This window comes from Halichoerus grypus, chromosome 15 (genome assembly GCF_964656455.1).
Source record: "Halichoerus grypus chromosome 15, mHalGry1.hap1.1, whole genome shotgun sequence".
Lineage (NCBI taxonomy): Eukaryota > Metazoa > Chordata > Mammalia > Carnivora > Phocidae > Halichoerus > Halichoerus grypus.
In genome coordinates this window covers 4548952-4569234 of record NC_135726.1, presented here as the reverse complement: position 1 = coordinate 4569234, position 20283 = coordinate 4548952, and the positions used below count along the sequence as shown (strand labels likewise).

Below are 20283 nucleotides of genomic sequence, written 5' to 3'. Positions count from 1 at the left end.
GCGTTAGGCTGCCAACGACTCCGGCGCTGGTGGTCGGCGGGTTAGTGACCCCGCGGAACGGGGTGTTCGGTGTATCCGGAATAAGCATGCACCCCGAGGCCTCGGAGCCCGTGGTGGACGGGGCGGCGGAGCAGGGCTGCGCGCAGGAGCCGGGCGTGGAGGAGTCGGCGGGCGACCACGGGGACGCGGGCCCGCGGGGCCGCAAGGAAGGTGCAGACCGCCGCCCCCAGGGAGCCGAGGGGGGCGGCGGGCTGCGCCCAGCACCACCCCTAACCTTCCCTGCCAGCGATAACAATAGTGATAATAACAGGAGCGGCACACACTTTTTAAAGGATGCGTGCCCCGCGCTCACCTCATTTGAGCCGTGCTCCCGCCCTCTGCGGTAGGCACTCCTCACCCCATTTCATGCAGATGAAGAAACCGAGACTTCTAGAGGTTACGGAACCTGCTCCAAAGAGATCACCCTCATGCAGTCAGTGACAGGACGGACTCCTGCTGGTCAGTCCGACTCCGGAGCGCAAGCCCTTACGCGACACACCCTTCTCCCCATCGCCCACCTGTTACATGTTTTAAATGTATCCCTTTGTTGCTATCGCTATATAAGACCAAAGGCTCTCGAGGCAGGACGTCCTGACTGAACTCACAGTGTCCAGTCCAGCGCCTGACCCACGGTAGAGGGCGAATGAGGAGCTGGTGCTTCTGGGGCCGGTGCGTGACTCCTCACCAGTTTCTCAGACAGACTTGAGCCTCTGCTCCCACTTTGCTTGAGGCCCTAAGGGGAATCTTTTAACGACTAGATAAACTACTCGATTTGTGTTTCATTTTTTGCACCCGGTCAACAAACATGGAGCGTTGGCTGTCCAGGCGCACCCTGTGTGAAGAGCTGTAGGGAAGCCGTGTGGCTCTCCGGAAAGAGACAGGCACGGCCTCTGGGTACGGATTGCAGCTCTGCAGCTCGCCAGGTCACGGCTGTCAGCCCAGAGCTCAACCTCTCTTTGGGGGCCGTCCACTCGTCTGTAGGCAGGGATAATTATAATTAGGTTTCTGGGTTACAGTGGGCCATTAATCAACACTAGCTCTTGTTACTCAGATAATCATTATGTATATTGAGCACCTCTCCTTTATTTATTCCACAGACACTTAGCTGGTGCCTCTTGCGGCTGGGCATCGTGTGCAGTGGGAAGTGGGAGAGTGAAAGACACAGTCCCACACACAGAGCGTTGAGTCGATAGACACAGGGACACAGAGCGCAACAGCCAGCCGCTCTTAAAGATGAAGCGCGTTTGAACTGGCCAGTTTCGATTGACCTTTGAAAAAAATTAAGTGACTTTGAATGTGCTCATTCTCTTTTTACCAAAGACATTTTCACCACTTTTGTTTCTTTTCCTGTGGTTTTTATTTTGGGCACTTTTAAAAAAAGAAGAGGGAGCATTATAACAAACACTCTTGTATCATCACTAAGAATTGAAAATGATGAACATTTTATCATTTTTACTTTAGTCTTTTTTTAAATTAAAGAAATAAGACATTTCAGATAAAGTTGATGCTCCTTTTGCCCTCCTCCCCGCAATTCTCAGTCCCATTCCCTTCTCCCCATCCCTTGTCTAGAATTTTGTCCTTAAACAATACATAGCATTGGTTTGTATGTTTTTAACTTACATAAGTGATATCCTGTGCTTATTATGAAACTTGCTTTATCGTCTCATACACGTTTCTGAGAATGATCCGTATTTATTGATGTAGCTCCAGTGCATTCTTCTCCAAGGCAGACTACTAATCCATTGTTTTATTTAACCAGCCACAATGGGTGGACGTTTGCATTGTTGACAGTCTTTGGCTGTTAAAAGTAATGCAGTAATGAACATCTTTGTACACGTGTCCTTGTGCACCTGCACCAGAGCTTTTATAGACGTGAACTTTCCATGGTCCTTATCAATGCTTTACAAATTGTCGTGCACTTCAAGAGTACTCATGTTCCATACTAAAACCAGACACTTATTAATCAAGTTGAAATTGGGCAAACTTTTTATACATCTCTTGATGTCTGTAGAACCAATCTCTTCTTTTATAGAAATTAATGATCCGAAGGAAACATGTGTGGGTCCTTCTGTCACATCCTACCCAAGTGAGCAGAAGCAGAGCGGTGATAGCAGGTCGGACAGTCGCTTCACACACCAGAGAGATGACAAGGAAGATCGTGACCCCAGGTATATGGGCAGGCTGCTGCCAATTATAGTATATATCTACTAAGGAAGGTAGATGGTGGAATTGCCCGTTTGTATAGATCAGGCAATTGAGGCTCACAGAGGTTAAATAGTTGGCCCAGTGTCTGAGAATTAGCATCAGAGTCAGAACGGCGCTGCTTCTATGGCGCAAGTAACCACAACGCATTAAACTTTAATGCCAGGCCTGGAGAGAGAAACATCAGTAGTTCTTGATGACACTATTAAAAGTATTTTTATTAGAACATACATTGCAATTTTTAAGAATGCTGAAAGTAATGATATTGGATGAGGCCCTGAAAGGTATACAAAAAAAGAACTTAAAATAGTTTATCAGGCAAAAAATGAAAAGTTATCAGTCATGTAGGATATTTTGAAATTTGAGGAAGAAATGGTTGTGGCAAAGAATTTTTGGAATGTATTTCACAACTGACAAATTGCAACAAATTTCTTGTTCACTTAACAGAATGACTAAAAGTTTTCTGCAAAAACTCTGCAAGCAACACAAGCTTTATATTACCCCAGCATTGAATGACACACTGTATTTACACTTTAAAGGTAAGGACCTGGTAGAGGTATCTCACGTCAGGGGGAAGCCTCTAGCAGTGTAAGAAATTTCTTGCTGGGATCCTCTGGAGTTCTCAAAGTACATTTAAGGAGAAATTTCGGAGTTTAGTAAAGATTTGTAGAAAAGCAATAATATTTCCTTGACATGTCTTCCCTGACTGGGCTTATAAAGGGGGCCACTGACTATACGGATACGAAGGGAACATGTTGATATCCTTTATTTATATTTTCTGAAGGACTTATAAATTTTTCAAGCCAGCAATCTAGCGGCGAACACTTTGCTTGGACAGAACATGTCTTGAAAGAGGAGGGTGGTCGGTGCCTCCCAGATTGGAGAAGCATGAACAGTGGCATCCTTGGGGGCCTGGGCTTGGCGTGCAGGGTCACATGTAAACCTCAGCTGGGGTTCGTAGACCCGGGTAGTTCCAGGAATGACGAAGAGGAGGGACAGCTTCCGCTTCCTCTGGGTTCGGGGTGGCTGACCTGCTTCATAGGTCCTCTGTGTGTTCCTTATTTAGTCAGTAAATGTCTTCTGTGCATAGTGCTGAAGATGCAGAGACGCATATGGTCAAGATGTCGTGGGTGTCCTGGGTGCTGGGGCAGCCACTGTGAGCCATGCTGTGCCACAGAGGCCCACGAAGAGCACCAGCAGCACACATACCTTAAGGAAATGCAAGGACTCCTAACTGGTCTCTTCGCCTCCACGTTGCCCCCTCCAAAATTCTGCACCCAATGGGGAAGTGTCGTGGTGCCTGGGACGACTTAGCAGGGCGGATCCCAGGGGACCTGATATTTAAGAGGTGGGAAGAAGAGGACCCCACGAGTCAGACTTAGTGGAGAGAGTCAGAAGGTAGAAGAGCTAGGAGGGAGATGTGCCCATATAATCTCCTGCTGCCCCGGACCAAATCGCCCCCAAACCTAGCAACCTAAAACAAATTCATTACCTGGTACTATTTCTGAGGCCTGGGACCCAGGGAATGGCTTAGCTGGGTCATTCCGGCTCAACAGGGATACTGTAACTTTTTAATCAAAATTTTTTCAGGTAACAAAATAAATAACTTTTCAAAGGCTTTGGTAATAGCAGATGAACCATGAATTACAGACTGATGATGAGTTACCAAAGTAAAGAGCGTTTGTTTTCCTAACCTTAAATTTGGCTCCTAAAACTGAAAAATAGAACAAAACCCACAGTTTAAGGGCACCTGGATGGCTCAGCAGTTAAGTGTCTGCCTTCGGCTCAGGTCTGTTGTGACCCCCGGGTCCTAGGATCGAGCCCCAGGTCGGGCTCCCCCAGGTCGGGCTCCCTGCTCAGCAGGGATCCTGCTTCTCCCTCTCCTTCTGCCACCCCCCCCCCGCTTGTGTTCTCTCTCTCTCTCTTTCTCATTCAAATAAAATCTTAAAACAAAAAACAAAAAACAAAAAAACCCATGGTTTGCCCTCGCTTCAGGCTTAGCCAGACCCCCGTGCTCATGGCATTGCTTCACTGGGCTGCCTCTTCCCTTGGCTTGGCCCTGCTTTCCTTTGGTTCATTTGAGGCAGGTCACCCCTCACCTCCACCCACTCCCAGCCATGAAGGGCAGGTGGCCGCTGCAGCTCTAGGCTCCACCCTACAGGGCTGGCATTCCAGCAGAAAGACTGCCTCTCTCCAGTGAAGCCAGCAAAACCTCCCAGGGTTCATCACAGTTGGCCCCGCTTGACTAAGTGTGACCAGGGCAGAGTGGATTGCTCTGACTCTGCTTGGCTGCCCGGGAGCCTTGCGGGGGGGGGGGGGGGGGGGGGGGGCGGGTAGTGTCAGCAGAGGAATGCTCATCAAAGAAAAGTGGCAGTGGGGTCAATAGAGGAAGGAGGTGTGGCTGGCCGGCAGGTAGTCAACAACGGGTGACCCCAAACCTCATGTGTGTGGAGGAGCTTATCCGATGTCCCCTTCCTTCTCCCTAGGTTTGTTTTTTTTTTTTAATTTTTTTGAAGATTTTTATTTATTTATTTGACAGAGAGAGACACAGTGAGAGAGGGAACACAAGCAGGGGGAGTGGGAGAGGGAGAAGCAGGCTTCCCGCAGAGCAGGGAGCCCAATGTGGGACTCGATCCCAGGACGCTGGGATCATGACCTGAGCCGAAGGCAGACGCCCAACGACTGAGCCACCCAGGCGCCCCCCTTCTCCCCAGGTTTTGCTCGCATCGAGAACTTGGAAGAGTACACGGGGCTGCGCTGTCTCTGGCTGGAGTGCAATGGAATACAGAAGATCGAAAACCTGGAGGCCCAAACCGAACTGCGCTGTCTCTTCTTGCAAGTGAACTTGCTCCATAAAATCGAGAACTTAGAACCTCTGCAGAAACTGGATGCTCTTAACCTGAGCAACAATTACATCAAGACCATTGAAAACCTCTGTAAGATGCCCCACGAGGGGTCTTGATGCCATTATGCCCACCATTTTCCCCTAGGGGAGGTCCTAAAAGGTGTTCAGACCCTTGTTACTTACTTCTGACCTCCACCTTGCAGCCTGCCTGCCGGTCCTGAACACGCTCCAGATGGCCCACAATCACTTAGAGACCGTGCAAGACATTCAGCATCTAAAGGAGTGTGTGAAACTTTGCGTCCTTGACCTTTCCCACAATAAGCTGAGTGATCCAGAAATCCTGAGCGTCCTGGAGAGCATGCCTGATTTGGTAAAACCTGCCTTCTTTAGAGAATGAATTTCTCCCCCCCCCCCCCGCCCCCGCACACACCCCCTCCCCTCCTTCCCTCTGGCCTTCGTCCTTCATCCCGCCTGTCCTCTTGGGGTCTTTAGCTGGAGTACCTTAATGCCAGACACAGTGTCATTTCACCCACAGACCTCGGGCAGATAAGCACTTCTTCCCCTGATGGGTCCCCCCTCCCCTGACTGCCACATGCTGGATTTGGTTGATTGCATCCCCGTGGCGTCCTGTAACCTGTTCTGCTGGACCCATGTTTCTTGCACGATGCCGGTGGAGGTGGAGGCTTGCTCCCGTCCAGGTTCAGTGTTCTCCTGGGAGGAGTGCCGCTGCGTCTCGTCGCAGGGCCTGTGATGTCTGCTTGCCTCCCTCGTCTGTGACTTGAAGACAGCGTGATGGGGCCCCGGGGTCGTCCGGCTGCTGCAGCCAGGACAGAGCCCCATCCCTCCCTCCAGTCCTGGAGCAGTCGCCTCATGAGTCGTTCCTTCAGGAGCCACACGGTGGCCACTGTCCTGCCCTCCCACTCCTGCCTCATTCATTAGCTGGAGCGCTTCTCCCACGAGGAACGCCCTCGTCACCTAGTGCTTCCCCAATATATAGTTCACACAGCAAGGGCCGTGAGGATGGTTTGGCTCTTTCTTTTTTATTCCTGGATTTTCAGAGAAAGGAGCCGAGAACCTAGCAACCGCTAACGGTGACAAGGGACGGTTTTTCCTCCCATTGTGTCATTATGAACTCGTGGGTGTATGTATGCAGTATTTGATATGATTTAACCCTTGCTGTCATTTTAGTTTTGGACATTCAGATGGTCCCATCTTCCGGCCTGTGGCAACCCCTCCAGGCCACCCCTTCCCGTGTCCCTTTGACTCAACTGCGGTAGCCCTTGATGGCTTCCTTGCTTTCTCGTGTGCACGTGTTGTCATGTGCTCTGGGGAACATGTTCAAAATAGCACCCCAAAACCCCGAGTTCACTGTTTACTGCTTAGGGTATGGATGTGTAAGGGAAAAGTGAGTCTATTTTAAGAAAAATAGTAAGCAAACCATAGTTCGGGAATACTGTTCTGAATAGATTGGGAACGAGGACTAGTTTAGAATTACCAGCGAACGGCGATAAGATAAAGCTGTATCATACAATACTTTTTTGTTTTCTTTTCGCTTAACTGCCGTAATGAAGTACCACAGACTGGATGGCTTAAACAACAGAAATTTATTTTCTCATGATTCTAGAGGGTAGAAGTGGCTCAGGATCACAGGGTCGGGGGTGGGGCAGGGATCGGTTTCTCCCGAGGCGCCTCTCTGTGGCCTGCAGATGGCTGGCCTCTCCCCATGTCCCGTGTCCTCTCATTGTCTCCTCTGCGTGTCTGTGTCCCAGCCCCCTGTTCTAAGGACACCAGTCAGGCTGGACCAGGGCCCATCCTGATGACTGCACGTAATCTGAATCACCTCTTTAAAGGCCCCGTCTCCAAATGCAGCCACATTCTGAGGTGCTGGGGTTAGAAATCAAACATATGAATTTGGGGAAGGGGGACACAGTTCAGTCCAAGACAAAAGCAGTCTGCCTTACAGTTGTTTTGTGATTGCTTTTTTTTCTTTTTTTAAGATTTTACTTATTTGAGAGAGAGAGTGAGAGACAGCATGAGAGGGGAGAGGGTTAGAAGGAGAAGCAGACTCCCTGCTGAGCAGGGAGCCCGATGCGGGACTCGACCCTGGGACTCCAGGATCATGACCTGAGCCAAAGGCAGACGCTTAACCAACTGAGCCACCCAGGTGCCTGGGTGATTGCCTTTTTTTTTTTTTTTTTTTTTTTTTGAAGATTTATTTATTTGAGAGAGAGAGAATAGGGGGAGAGTTAGACGGAGGGAGAGAGAGGGAATCCCCAGCAGACTCCCCGCTGAGCACGGAGCCCAATATGGGACTTGATCCCATGACGCTGAGATCACGACCTGAGCCAAAATCAGGAATTGGACGCTTAACCAAGTGAGCCACCCAGGCGCCCTGTTTTGTGATTGCTGTTAAATCCTCCACCCACAATGCAGCCCTTTGGTCCTTTAGTGCCTGCCCTGGGGTGTATAGTGCACCCCCACCCCACTCCCCTAGCCCTGCAGGGAAAATACCACCAGAATGAAGTTTGGGGAATGCTAAACTAAACTAGTTTGCAGTGTATTTGTTTTCTCCAGACCACTTTAGACACAAAACTCTTTCATGAGTTCAGGAAAACTAGTCTTAAATGTGTCTCCCACATGTCGCCTTGGCTGCCCACTTCTGAGTGTCACAGGCGGGAAAGGAGGAGGCGGAGTTTAAGGACAGGGGATGCTACAAGGCTCCCAACGACATCCAGCAGATGCATGAGCCTGGCGAGTGGGCGCCTTCCATCCTTTCCCCATCCCTGCTTCCTGTCCCCCCAGCTGCTGTGTACGCTTTCTTAAAATGGGTCCTGGCTGGGAAGGAGAGAAAACAATTAAAATGAGGTTAATGTCAGCAAAAGAGCTTGGGTGAGCAAAATAATGTCCTTGCTGAGTTGGACAGGACTTCGGATGTGTTTTCTGAGATTGTTCTGGAAGGACGGTGAGATTTCAGGTCTGGAGTTCAAGTACCAGAAAGGGCTGCTCCATTATCAGGACAGGTCTGAATGCACGAAAGCAAGGAAAACCTTCTGGCTTCCCTGATAAGTCATCAGGAGGTGAAGAGCCAGAACCTTCTGGCTTCCCTGATGAGTCATCACAGGTGTCTTATTTATGGACTCCCAGAGCACAGCACATGTAAACTATTTGAATCACACCCATGTTTTATTAACCAGTCTGGTTCTGCCTGTCTGCTTCCAGCGCGTACTGAATTTGATGGGAAACCCTGTTATCAGGCACATCGCTAATTATCGAAAGACGGTCACCGTTCGACTAAAACATTTAACGTACCTGGATGACAGACCGGTTTTCCCAAAGGACAGGTAAGGAGGAAAGAAGCCTTTGGATCACATTTTCATATGTCATTGTTGAGCACGCTTAATAGTAAACTTGTACACATTTCTGACTTGTGAGCATTTTCACACATCGTTAGATGTTCTTAGGAAACAAGTTTCATGGTTACATCATTGTTTATAAGAAATTCCCTATTTTTGAGCACTTAGTCATAGATTTTTTTTTCATAATCCTATGATAACTATCCTTGCACGTAAGTCTCTGACCTCACTGCTGATTTCCTTAGGGTGGAATTCTAAGTGTTGTATTATTGGATTAAAGACTGCGGTTTGAGCCTTTTTAAAGGTGCTTGTAAATATTTTCTGATTGTTTTCTAGAAAGTTTGTAACAGTTCATGACCTCATCAGACATAGCCACGTAAAAGAAATCTTTGCCAGGTGAAATGATGAGTGAAGATTGTATCTCATCTTATTTTGGGGGTAACTGATGAGGTTGGGGGCTCTTACCATGTTTGTCAGGCAGGTGGATCTCTTCCTCTGTGAGCACCCCATTTAGAACTTCCTTCCAGTTTCCTTTTGGAGGTCCTTTTGTTATGGGCTCGTAGGAGCTCTTCTTTCTATTAAGAATACTGAACCCGGGCCTGCCTTGTGGATTGTCACTACGTTTATATCTGTATTGTTAATTTAGGTCGCTCTTCCTTCTACCTTAGAATAAAACCTCAGTAAATGGGCTGCTTGAAGGGAAGTGCAATGTAAACTTTAAAGTACACGACATTTAAGAAGCAGTGTAGCTGGTAATATGCTTTTGAATTCACAAAGTTAAATCAAACTAACAACTATTTCAAATAGAAGTGAGAGCCTCTACTCCAACCGGGTGAGAAAACAAGACCACCTGCTTCTAGGAAGTCGGGGTGGGGGGAGGTGCACCCAGCCCTGGGGGTGAGGGGGGGACACCAACTAGGTGATGACTTTGAAGCCCAGCCCTGCAGCCCTGAGTTCTGTTCTCTTGGATGGACTCGCTAACCTCCCCAGCCTCACGTTCCTCATCTGGAAAGTGGGGACAATATGACCACAGGGTGCTTGTGAGTAACGGGTGGGATCTGAGAGGTACGGGGATCAGGAGTGAACCAGTGGGAGGGGCTGCAGCTAAGGATTCTGAGCCTCATCCAGGGGCGGTGCTGAGCCGCAGGAACGTGGGAACAGGGCTAGGAGCCGGCCCCCTTGCGTGGCGCTGCTGCTCTCGTTCAGGGGTCGGACTCACCTGGCTTTGAGTTCTCGTTCCTCCCATCCCTAGCTGTCCCACATCAGCCACTCGCTGTTCTCCCTGCCTGGGGAGCTCCTCACAGGTGTTTGCAGGTGTCTGCTCACCTGTCACCTCAGAGCCCTCCCTGACCCACCCCTTAACTCAGGAGCACCTTTTCCACCTGGTGTCTCTTTAACCGGATTTCTTTTCTTTGGACACATCAGCCTCTGACATAGTTGTTTCCTTCTTTAGGGTCTGTCTGTCCCCATAAAAAGGCAGCTCGAACAGAGCGAGTTTTGTCATCTCTTACGTTACTTGCTGTATCCCCAGCCCCTAGGACAGAGTTCCCTCTTAAAGTGTGCGACTCAGTGGTTTCTAGTATATTCACAGAGTTGTGCAACCACCACCACATCAATTCTAAAATATTTTTATTGCCCCAAAAGAGTAACCCTTACTCATTAGCTGATATTCCTCATTCCCCCCTCTGCCAGCCCCTATCTCTATGGTTTTTTTCTGTTCTGGATGCTTCTTATCAATGGAATCCTACAATCTGTGGTCTTGTGTGATTGGCTTCTTTCACTCAGCGTGATAGTTTCAAGGTTCGCGCACATTGTCGTGTGTATCAGTAACTCATTCCAAAATAACGTCCCAAAAGAATATTCCATTTGGAAACCCCAAGTTTTGTTTAGCTGTCAGTTGATGGAGTCTGGGGTTGTTTCCACTTGGGGCTATTGTGAAGGGTGCTGCTACGAATATTCACATGCAGGCTTTTGTGTGGACATTTGTTTTCAGCTCCATTGAGCAGACACTTGGGAGCACGACACCGGCTGGGAAGGGGAAGATTTCATGTAGCTCCGTAGCGGCTAGGCTCTTTCCCGGCTGGCTGCACGGGCCTGCGTTCCCAGCAGGAGTGGCCACGTCCTCGCCAGCGTCTGGTGGCAGGGTTTCGGATTTCAGCCGTTCTAACAGGCGTGACGTGGTTCCTCACTGCTGTAAGCCACAGTCCCCCATGTCAGAGCATGCCGAGCTGCTCTGCCACCTGCCTGTCTTCTTTGGTGAGGGGTCTAGGTCATTTCCCGCCTTTTTTTTTTTTTAATTGTGTGTTCTTTTTTTGGGGGGGGACTTCATAATTGTTTGTTTTGGATATAAACCATTTATCAGTTATCTTTCCTGTAAATATTTTCTCCCAGTCCGTGGTTTCTCCTTTCATTCTTTTAAACTTCCTCCATTTTTAGATTGTGTTGTCTTTGTAGTCATGAGTCATGGAAGTTCTTTATGTATTCTATATACACGTCCCTCAGTAGGTGTATGGTCTGCAGACACCTTCCCACACTCCGTGGGTTGTCTTTTTACTTTGTTTATGGTGTTCTTTGTGTTACAAACACTTTTAGTTTCGATGGAGTCCGACTTCTCTATTTTTCCTTTTATCGCTGGTGCTGTTGGCATCACGTGGAGAAGGCTCCGCAAACCATTAAGGGGGGAGGTGTGCACGTATTAACCGGTATCCTTGTGGCCACATGTCCCGTGTGCCTTCAGTTTGGTTTGGGGGAAATGAGCGAGTTTGGTGAGACAGTCTGTTTTGAATTTACTTTTAACTTGTGAACATTCAAACCTCCCCAGTTTCTGTTTCTTTGTCCTCATCCACAGAGCCTGTGCGGAGGCCTGGGCCAGGGGCGGGCTTGCAGCTGAGAAAGAGGAGAGAGAGCAGTGGGAGAGCCGAGAGCGGAAGAAGATGGAGGACAGCATCGAGGCCCTAGCGATGATCAAGCGGCGGGCGGAAGAGAGAAGGCGGCAGAAAGCCAGCCGGGAGGAAGGTAGGCGCTCGGGATGGGAGCAGCACCCAGGGCTCCGTTTAGACTAGAAATCTGGGCTGGTGAACTTCGTCTTTCATCTCGGGGATTTATTTCTGACCATTCATTCACACACATGCGAGGATCCATGCGCATGCGGCCTCACCCACCTGCCAAGGGTTGGGAAGAGCCCCAGCATTAATCGGCAGTTTCAATCCACTTTCAGGGATGGAAGCGCAGTTCTGTTCAAATAGCCTCAGTTTTCCAAAATAAATGATGTATTAGTTTTCTAGGACTATCCTAACAAATTACCGTAAATTTAGGGGCTTAAAACAACACATTTATCATCACAGTTTTGTAGGTCAAAAGTCTGACATGGGTCTCACGGGGCTAAAATCAAGGTATGGGCAGGGTTGTGTTCCTTTTGGAAACTCCCGGGGAGCTTCTAGAGGGGCCCACGTCCCTGGGCCTGTGGCCCCTCCACCTTCCTCTGCAGGACCTTCAAATCTCTCTCCAGCTCTGACGCCCCTCCCCCCTCCCTTAAGGATCCATGTGGGGCCACTGAGCCCACCCGGATAATCTAGGATCATCGCCCCATCTCAGGGTCCTTAATCTCTTCTGCAAAGTGCCTTTTACTATGTGAGGTCACATATTGACAGGTTCTGGGATTAGGATGCGGACACCTTTGTGGGGCCATTAGTCCATCTACCACAAAGGAATATTGTGAATTCCTATCAAGGCAGTGTGGGGGTGTACTGATTTCATGCTGACCCCTCATAGGGCCACCGACGGGACTAACACCAGCCAGCATCTAGACCAGGGCCGCGGTCTGTGCCTTCCTCCCGTATGTCAGTCACACGGTTATTAAGGTTTTCTGTTCCTACTACTGCTCCTTTAAATCCACCATTTGTCTGCACACAGAAAGTTGTCTCTGCCCATGTGGTGGGGGGCAGGGGGGGGATAAAGAAGTAGGTTTTGGCACACACACGTCAGGCCCACGTCCTTCCTCGCCTGAGGACCAAGCACGCAGACATTGTCCCACACGCCAACAGGGAGAGCGCAGGGTTCCGCTCCTCTGAGGAGCCCGCAGTTTCCCTGGGGAGGTGCAGAGGAGGACCAGATGCCTGTGTTTGGAATTCAGTTGTAAACTGGGAAATCAAGTAAGGTTACTGGGTTGGACGACATCACATCAAGAAGGGCCTTGAAAACCAGCCCTGCCATGGCAGGTGACAGGAGGCCATGGGCCGTGAAGTAATGCTAGGGGCATGAGCTTGGTGGCTCATGTGGGGGCAAGGTGGCCTATGCCGGGGGGCCAGGCAGATTGCTGTAGCCCTGGTGCCGGAGAATCGCCGTGGAAAAACATGGAGGCCCTGGACCGTTTTTTTAATTGACATGAAATTGACATAACGTACAATTAGCCATTTTGCTGTGGTACGATCACCGCGTGGAGCAACCAGCACCTCTGTCTACTTCCAAACACTGTCATCACCCCAGAATAAAACCCTGTGCCGGTGAGCAGTGACCCCCCACGCTGTCCGCCCCCAGCCCCCGACAACCACCCATGTCTCTGGATGCTTCATATACATGGCGCTCTCCGCTAGACGGGACCTTTTGCGTCTGGCTTCTCTCACCTGGCCTGGTGCTTTGGGGTTCCTCCAGGTGATCACTTGATCAGTACTTCATTTCTTTCAATGACCCACCTCGACAACTCAGTTCTGTGAACTTGGGATGGTAGCAGCACACCTTCTCTGTGGCACAGAGGTGCTCCCTCTGGTTAGCTCCGACGAGAGCTGACAGTCTGGGCAGCTGTATGGAACCCGCCAAACTCTCGAAAGGTTCGGATCACCCGATTCCTGGCTCGGCAGGACCAGGGAGGCCTGGGAAATGCTCTCGGCCCAGCTGGTCTATTCCAGGATCTCAGAACCTGTCTCCCTGCCTTGCCCTCTCCCACCCAGTTTCAAGACAGTTTACTCCCCGGTTATGGGTAAATGACCCCCCCGCTGCCTCCCCAGTCTACTACCCCAAATCCAGAACTCAGACTCACCTGCCCACACCCGATGCTGCTGGCCGACATTTGGTAAAGGCTTCTAGGGAGAGAGTGAATCCTGGGTCTGCGTTGGTCCAAGCCCGGCACAGGATCCTAGGGACAGTCCTCAGACCACCTTAATAAGAACCCCCTTCCTCATCTTATACCCAGTAGAGGTCCTGGAGTCTCCATGTGTATTTTTAAATGACATTTAGTGTTTCTCACCTAATTACAAAATGTGAATGCAACCACACATAGAAAACGAGAAAGCACCAGTAATAACAATTGCACAAGAACCACTCAGCATTTAGTATGAGCATTTCCTGGCTTTTCCCCATGCATGTAACATTTATGGATTTTTTACAGAACAATGGCATAACCATATTGCTTTCTGCCTATTGTTTTAAATTAGCATAATATATTTTCCATAAAGTAGACATTCTCCTATAGCATTTTTCCTGTTCTAAGCTTTTTATTTTAGTATTTTTCAAAGTTTCAGAAAAGCTTAAAGCATAGTAAAACAAACAGCTGTATTGTGTCCGCTTAGATTGGATGGTGTTCAACATTTTCTCACACACACACACACACACACGCACAGACACACACACACGCGCGCACACACACACACACACACACGCATGCACACTCCTGTTCTGCAAGACACTTCAAAGTCAAGGTAGACGTCAAGGCCCATAAGCCCCAATGCTCCCGTGTACATCTCCTAAGAGCCCCCTGCACGGTCTTTAGGCGTGTCCTGTGCCACTAGACGGATGTGCTGAGCCCTCCCCCCACCCCCCGCCCCATGGGCACTGAGCGCTCCTTCCTCGGTGCTCAGCGCACACTTTGACGGACCCCTTCGCTGTGTCCTCGAGCTCGCCCCCAGCAGCTCGCTGTGTGTCCCTGAGAGACGCCCTGAGCCCCCTGCCCTCCCAGACCATTTCCTGGCTCACCCTTGGACTTCTCCTGTTCAGGGGAGGAGCCGGCGCCGGAGGAGAGCAAGAACGCGGATGCCAACGTGCCAGGGAAGGAAGAGCCTCGTGAGGAGGGGGCGAGGCGGCAGAAAATGGAGCTGTTTGTCAGGGAGAGCTTCGAGGCCAAGGAGGAGCTGCTGGTGGAGGTCGGCGGAGAGAGCGAAGGTCCGGCGCCGGGGGGGCTGCGCCTGGAGGAGGCCCTGAGGCCGGCCGCCCACGAAGGTAGGGAGCCGCTGCTGAGCGGGTGGCACGCGCACTCCCCTGCACGCTCGCCCCTCCCGGGAGCCCTTGCTTGGCAGCTGCCCCCGGCGTGGGAGCAGAGTGGCCGGAGAGGGACCGCAGCCTTTGCCGTCCCGAACGGACGGAGGGCGCCTTTGAAGAGGAGCTGGTGGTCTGGAGCGGGACACCGCCAGCTCTGTTTACCCGACATGCATGGTGCGCGGTAATGACCAGAGGTTCCCAGGCTGGTCTTGTGTGGCCCCATCTCATGCAAGTGGAAACAGAGGCTCAGAGGGGTGAGGTAACTTGCTCCAAGTGGAGAGCGAGCACATGGTGGACAGCGGACGGGGGGACTGGGGAGAGCACTGCCTGCAGAGACCACCCTCATTCATCCTCGCTCCGCCCGCCCTGGCCTCTGCTCTGCCCCTCCTGAGCTCACCCCTCTGGGTGTCGGGGGGCCCGAGGGGCTGAACTGAGCTTCTTCCACTTTGATTCAAATGACTCAGCCCCAAGAAAGGCGAATCTACAAACAAAAACCTTCTATTTAAAAAATTACTTTCCGTTTGCCTTTCCCACATTGGACTGTCTTTCCTCATAGGTGGGGGGTGGGGGGAACGAGGAGCTAACCGACGTGAACAGCTCTTCTGCATTTTCTGTGCAAAGTCTGGGACCTCCTCATGCAATCAGGAGTCAGTGCCAGCTCGTGGAGAAGCGAGTCGGGACTCGGTGCCTGAGTCACCTCCCCAACCCTGTGCGGAAGTCGGCATCTCAGGGCAGAGAGAGCATGTGCACCATCGTGGAAATCACAATGTCTCCCACCTCTTTGCACTCTCCCTAGAAGGCCTTTGGCTGCCGTCTGGTGGTCCCCAACATGGTCCGAGAACCACACAGGTGTCTCACTAGGACACCCTGTGGAGAGGCCAGGCAGTGCGGGTTCTAGACAGATATCCTGAGGTCAAAGCCACGTCCAACCCCTCCCATCAGCTGAGTGACCTCAGGCAAACCCCAAAACCTCTGGGAGCCTGTTTCAGCCTCTGTGAAATGAAAAGTCTCTGCCATGGATTGAATGACGTACGTCAGCCATGCCCCCAATAATTGTTCATCTCTTCCTTGCTTTACCTTTTCCCAAAACAAAGCCTAAGCAGATCGTTTTTAGGGAACAAACGGACCCAGCCACTTCCTTGACAAGGTAGATGCTTCACCGACTCAGCCACCCAGGCGCCCCATCCCTTCGTTATTTACTGGGCCTCCCTGACACTCGCGCCACCACCAGGGACAGGCGGTCCCCGCGGGTGGTGGGCTCAGCCCCTCCTGGGCCAGGCTGCGGCCCTGGACTCTCCAGCCTGCCTCCCCTCCACCTCCCCAGGGGACCTTTATTTCCTTGCCCACGAACCAGGCCTTTTCCTGGCACCTGCGCATTCCACCTGCTCCCTGGCTGGTACTTTCATCTTGTCGGAGTCACAGCCAAGTTCCAGCCAGAGGGTAGCTCTCTCCTCGCCCTCTCCTTTCTTCTAAGACAGAACCCTGTCCTAACCGGGGGATTCTCCCGGCTTCTGTCCCAGGGGCTGGCCTCCCTCCACTCTTGGGCCTGTCAGCCTGACCACTGCGCAGAAAACTCACCCCAAGGTGAGTAACTCTGTGTTGTTGTCTTAGAACCGGCCCCCCAGACTGTGGCCGCGGGGGGTGCAGCAGACACAGAACTGGGTGCCGACGAAGATCTGGAGACCGTCAAACCGGAGGTGGAGGAGAAGTTCTTCATCGACGTACGTAAATAGCTGCGTCTGCACAGAGGGGTCTGCTTCACAGTTGGTATCAGATCACACAGAAACCCTCCAAATCCGCACTCACCAAAGCGTGCTCCGTGGTCAACGGGCCTGGCATCCCCGAGACCCTCAGGCCAGACCGGCCCTGTAACACGATCTCCCGGGTGTTCATACACGTGCACCTTCGAGACTGAGCGATGCTGGCCCCGGTGTCCCCCTCCAGCTCCCTCTGCAAAACTGGATTCGTTTTCCCCAAAGTCACACGGCAAAGCAACTCTGTCCAGAGAGCCTTCTACCGAACTGGCGAGAACGGGACCACGGCCAGCTGTCTGGCCTCTTGCCGCTTGGGCTTCCTCCGCTCCTCCCAGCCCTTCCCATTTGGGAACTGTCGCAGGAGCGGGTACCATGGGAGTTCACGCATTTCCTCGCCACCCCCAGGAAGCGTGCTTGGGGGGGCGAGGAGTGGGGAGGCATCTGTCACCTCCCCAGCCTCATGGCCAGTGGGCAGCTGGGGCTCACTCAGGGCCCCGGGAAGGACGGCCCACAGCTTTGCCTGCCGCTGCCCACTTCCCTGGTAAGCTGCGCGATTTCACGCGGCTCAGTAAGACTCGCACCGAGCAGTCCGTGTTCAGAGCGGGCTTCTAGCTCTCGGAGCCCACGTGTGGTAAGAAACACTGGGGAGGGAGAACCAGCTATGTCCGGGACGACCAGTAGAGCTTATGGTGCTCATTCTGCCTGGCACTGTTCTAGGCTGATCATGTTTTGATTGACTGAACCTTCCAGTAAGTCTAAGAGGCGGTAGGTACCATCGCCATCCCCCCTTCACAGACGAGACTGAGGAACAGAGAGGCCAAGTAACTTGCCCGAGGCTCCACAGCCAAGCCTGGAGGGGCAGGAATGCCAAGCGAGGCAGCGTGCCCCAGCGCCCCTCCATCCAACCGCACGCTGTCTGCCTGCCTCGTGTCCTGGCCTGGTGGCTGTGACACAAACCCACGACAGGAGAGCCCCCCACGCCGCGCCCCGCCCCGGTCGTGGGGAGGCCCGAACCACACTCACATTACACCAGAGTCCTAGGCCGCGCCTCTGGCTTGGGCCCCATTGTCTGCCCCCCCGGCTCCCCCCCATGCGCTGGCTGGGTCTCTGATGACAAAGGCATTCCTGCCGACCTCTGTCATCGCTGAGGTCCAGGTACCCGGGCTGGCGCTGCGTGTGCGCTGTGAGCATGCACGGCCTGCCTGACGGCTTCGGGTCCTTCCTGCACACTCGGCTTACACACGCCCCCGGCTCGCGCGACCCTGTGCCTGCCGCCGGGTGACAGGGGCTGGTTTGTTCTTGCAGGACCTGCCCGACTCGGAAGACGCTGACTCAGGCGAGCCTCCGGAAGGCCGGAACGAGGTCATCAGCCCCGCGTCCCCAGTCAGCCCTATGTCACTGTCACTCCGGTCCTGCTACTCACAAAGCACGGCTCCTTCGTGCACACCAGGCGCCCCTGGCCCGCACCCCTGCACCCCCGGGTCTCCCCTCTCCGAAGCCAGTGCAGCTGCTCACTCGCGTCAGGTCTTACGGTTCAGCCCTTGGGTCTTCCTGAACACACATCTGGCCCTGATTTTTAACACCTGCTCATCGTACATGAGTACCTGGGAACAACCTTCCGTCCTTCTGACGTGGGAGGTGTTCATTTTCGGAATGCCTGTCCCGCAGCGACACACAGACGGGGAAGGGGAGGAGAGTGTCCGAGGCAGGATGGGGGTTCTCCCGCACAGACCGGCACTGCGAGGACAGTGTAAGACACCATCTCTGGGCCCGAGCCCATCGCCAAGGAAGGAAGCACGCATGAGCCCACAGTGTCCGTGGAGGACTCCTCTGCAAGGGGGCTACGTCCCGTGGGGTGCATGCCAGCCGGAGGCCGAGGCTCCGAGCGGAGCGGACCTGGAAGCCCAGGAGGGTGCTGGGGCGGCAGGCGCAGAGCGGGCGAGGGGAGTGTGGCTGGACCCCCGACGGAGGGCCGGAGAGGAGCCCTGCTGGAGAGCTCACCACCCCTTCGGGGGCTCGGGAATTTGGCCAAGGGGCATCAGTCCCGAGGTCTCACGTCCCAAGGGCAGAGTGTGGGGCTCCCTCAGGCCTTTCTTGTACATGACAGCGGAGTATCTTACGATCAATAAAAAAGCAGTGTCAGCACAGGGCATTCTACAGTGACTATCGTGAAAGCAGAAACATTCACACATCTTTTTTCTCTTAACAGATGCGCTTTCCAAAGATTATAACCATCTCAAGCTTGAGTGATGACAGTGACCCTGAACTGGACTACTCCTCACTCCCAGTGCCAGAGGACACCCCAGACGCCCTTTCAAACATATTCGCAATCCCCAGGGACCCGGCGAGGAAGGCCGAGACACCCTTCACCAACATATGTAAAGCAGCAGCCGAGAGGGACTCGGAAACGCCAAGGGGAGACACCCAGTCCCCACGCCCGCTGATCCAGGAGCTCCCCGGCGAGGAAGCTTCAGGCCAGCCACCGATGCCCCCAACCTGCCAGCAGGACGGCACACCACCCCCTTCCAGTGCGGACGGGGACACTGACCTACTTCCAGCCTCTCTCCCAGGTACCACGACCCTACTTTCGAGACCACAGGGGCCCAGGCTTAGATGGGGGGAAGGAACTGCCGCTATGCAACCCCAGGGGAGCAGCCGACGGGTTGGAGGCCACTCACAACAGACCACGGAGACCGCTGTAGATCGTGTCCCTGCTCACGGCTGCATGCTGGCCTGGGCCGAGGATGGCCACGTGGGTCTCGGCGGGGCTCGGGAACCTGTTCTCACCCCCGTCCACACCGCCCGACCCTCGGCCTCTCCAGACCCAGGCTTCTGAGGAAGGGTGAGCTCCGGTGACACGACGACAGGGAGTGTGGGACAAAATGAGGGTGACTGCTGGCCTGAGGGTGGAGGATGGGGTGAATGCTGAGCGGGGTGCTGCTGGCGGGGAAGGGAGGCCCCACTGGGCAGGGGGCGGCCAGAGCACCTGGCTGGGTGCGACAAGTCACCAGCTGACCGGTCGCCCTGGCCCGGTACTGGGGGCCACGCACATGGCCAGGGAGAGGCACGTGTGGGGGAAGCAGGGCAGTGTTCACAGGTAACGAGCAAACAGGGTGGGGCGCGGTGACAAGTTAGTCGCTGGGCCTCTGCTGAGCCCAGGCGCTTCCTAGGCGACACTAGCCGGTAGCCAGGCTTCTTTCCCAACACCAGCTGCGCGCCTGACTCGAGGCCCGCACGCAGGGGGACGTGAGGGGCTGACAAAGGTCCCGAGAACACAGCTACCTTCTCTCCTAACTCTTCAGGTGAGGCCACCGACGAGAATGAGGCGCGGCCTGAGACGGAGCTTGCCGAACCCGAGGCGGGAGAAGACAGGGAGGACATTGAATTTGGCTTGGACTGAACCCCAGGGTGGCCCTCCTGCCCCTAGGCTAACGGGGACAGCAAGCCGGCAGCTAGGGCCCCCTGTGGGTACAGGTCACCCCCCTGGCTGGGCTCCCCTTCCTTCCAAAGAGTCGCAGTTCCTGAGAGCGCTGGGTGCCTCGGCTGCCGCGTGCACCTGCCGCTCAGCCCCGTGCGCCGGCCGTGCTGCTGCTCTCTGTGGCCTCGGCTGCGTCCTGAGCATTACAGACATTTAGCATAGTGAGTCAGTGTTACTGGAGTATTTCACATCCCCGCGAGTCCCATGTGATTCCTTTAACCAGGTACCGCTCTTCCCGTGTGATGAGAAATCTACATCAGATCCTGGTGTCCTGTGACGTTCTGGGGGGCTGTTTTCCCCAGAGGGGGACAAAATCTTCCACAGAGCCACACGCTCAGGGAAGTGAATTCAGGCATCACACAT

The 20283-nt window shown here is 53.1% G+C and overlaps 1 protein-coding gene across 2 annotated transcripts; it reads left to right on the top strand.

Moving 5' to 3' along the window:
• The first annotated feature begins 3 nt into the window (after positions 1 to 3).
• Positions 4 to 20182, top strand: DNAAF1 (dynein axonemal assembly factor 1). 2 transcript variants are annotated; one of them, XM_036104912.2, is made up of 12 exons: positions 4 to 210; positions 2072 to 2207; positions 2689 to 2780; positions 4956 to 5177; positions 5290 to 5456; positions 8306 to 8427; positions 11288 to 11454; positions 14428 to 14649; positions 16300 to 16409; positions 17748 to 17804; positions 18652 to 19012; positions 19745 to 20182. In XM_036104912.2, exons 1-12 carry the CDS (start codon positions 87 to 89, stop codon positions 19840 to 19842), a joined length of 1878 nt encoding a protein of 625 aa, XP_035960805.2. In that variant the 5' UTR covers positions 4 to 86; the 3' UTR covers positions 19843 to 20182. The 2 variants fall into 2 exon arrangements, with proteins under 2 accessions (XP_035960805.2, XP_077919076.1); XM_078062950.1 differs by lacking the exon at positions 19745 to 20182 and having other exon boundaries at positions 17748 to 18790.
• Positions 20183 to 20283: the final 101 nt, after the last annotated feature.

Coding starts and splice junctions, on each gene's coding strand:
- DNAAF1 (XM_078062950.1), top strand. CDS start 87: ATGCACCCCGAGGCCTCGGAGCCCGTGGTGGACGGGGCGGCGGAGCAG. Junction 2,208..2,688: donor AAGGAAGATCGTGACCCCAG/GTATATGGGCAG, acceptor TTCACTTAACAG/AATGACTAAAAGTTTTCTGC. Junction 14,650..16,299: donor GAGGCCGGCCGCCCACGAAG/GTAGGGAGCCGC, acceptor TTGTTGTCTTAG/AACCGGCCCCCCAGACTGTG.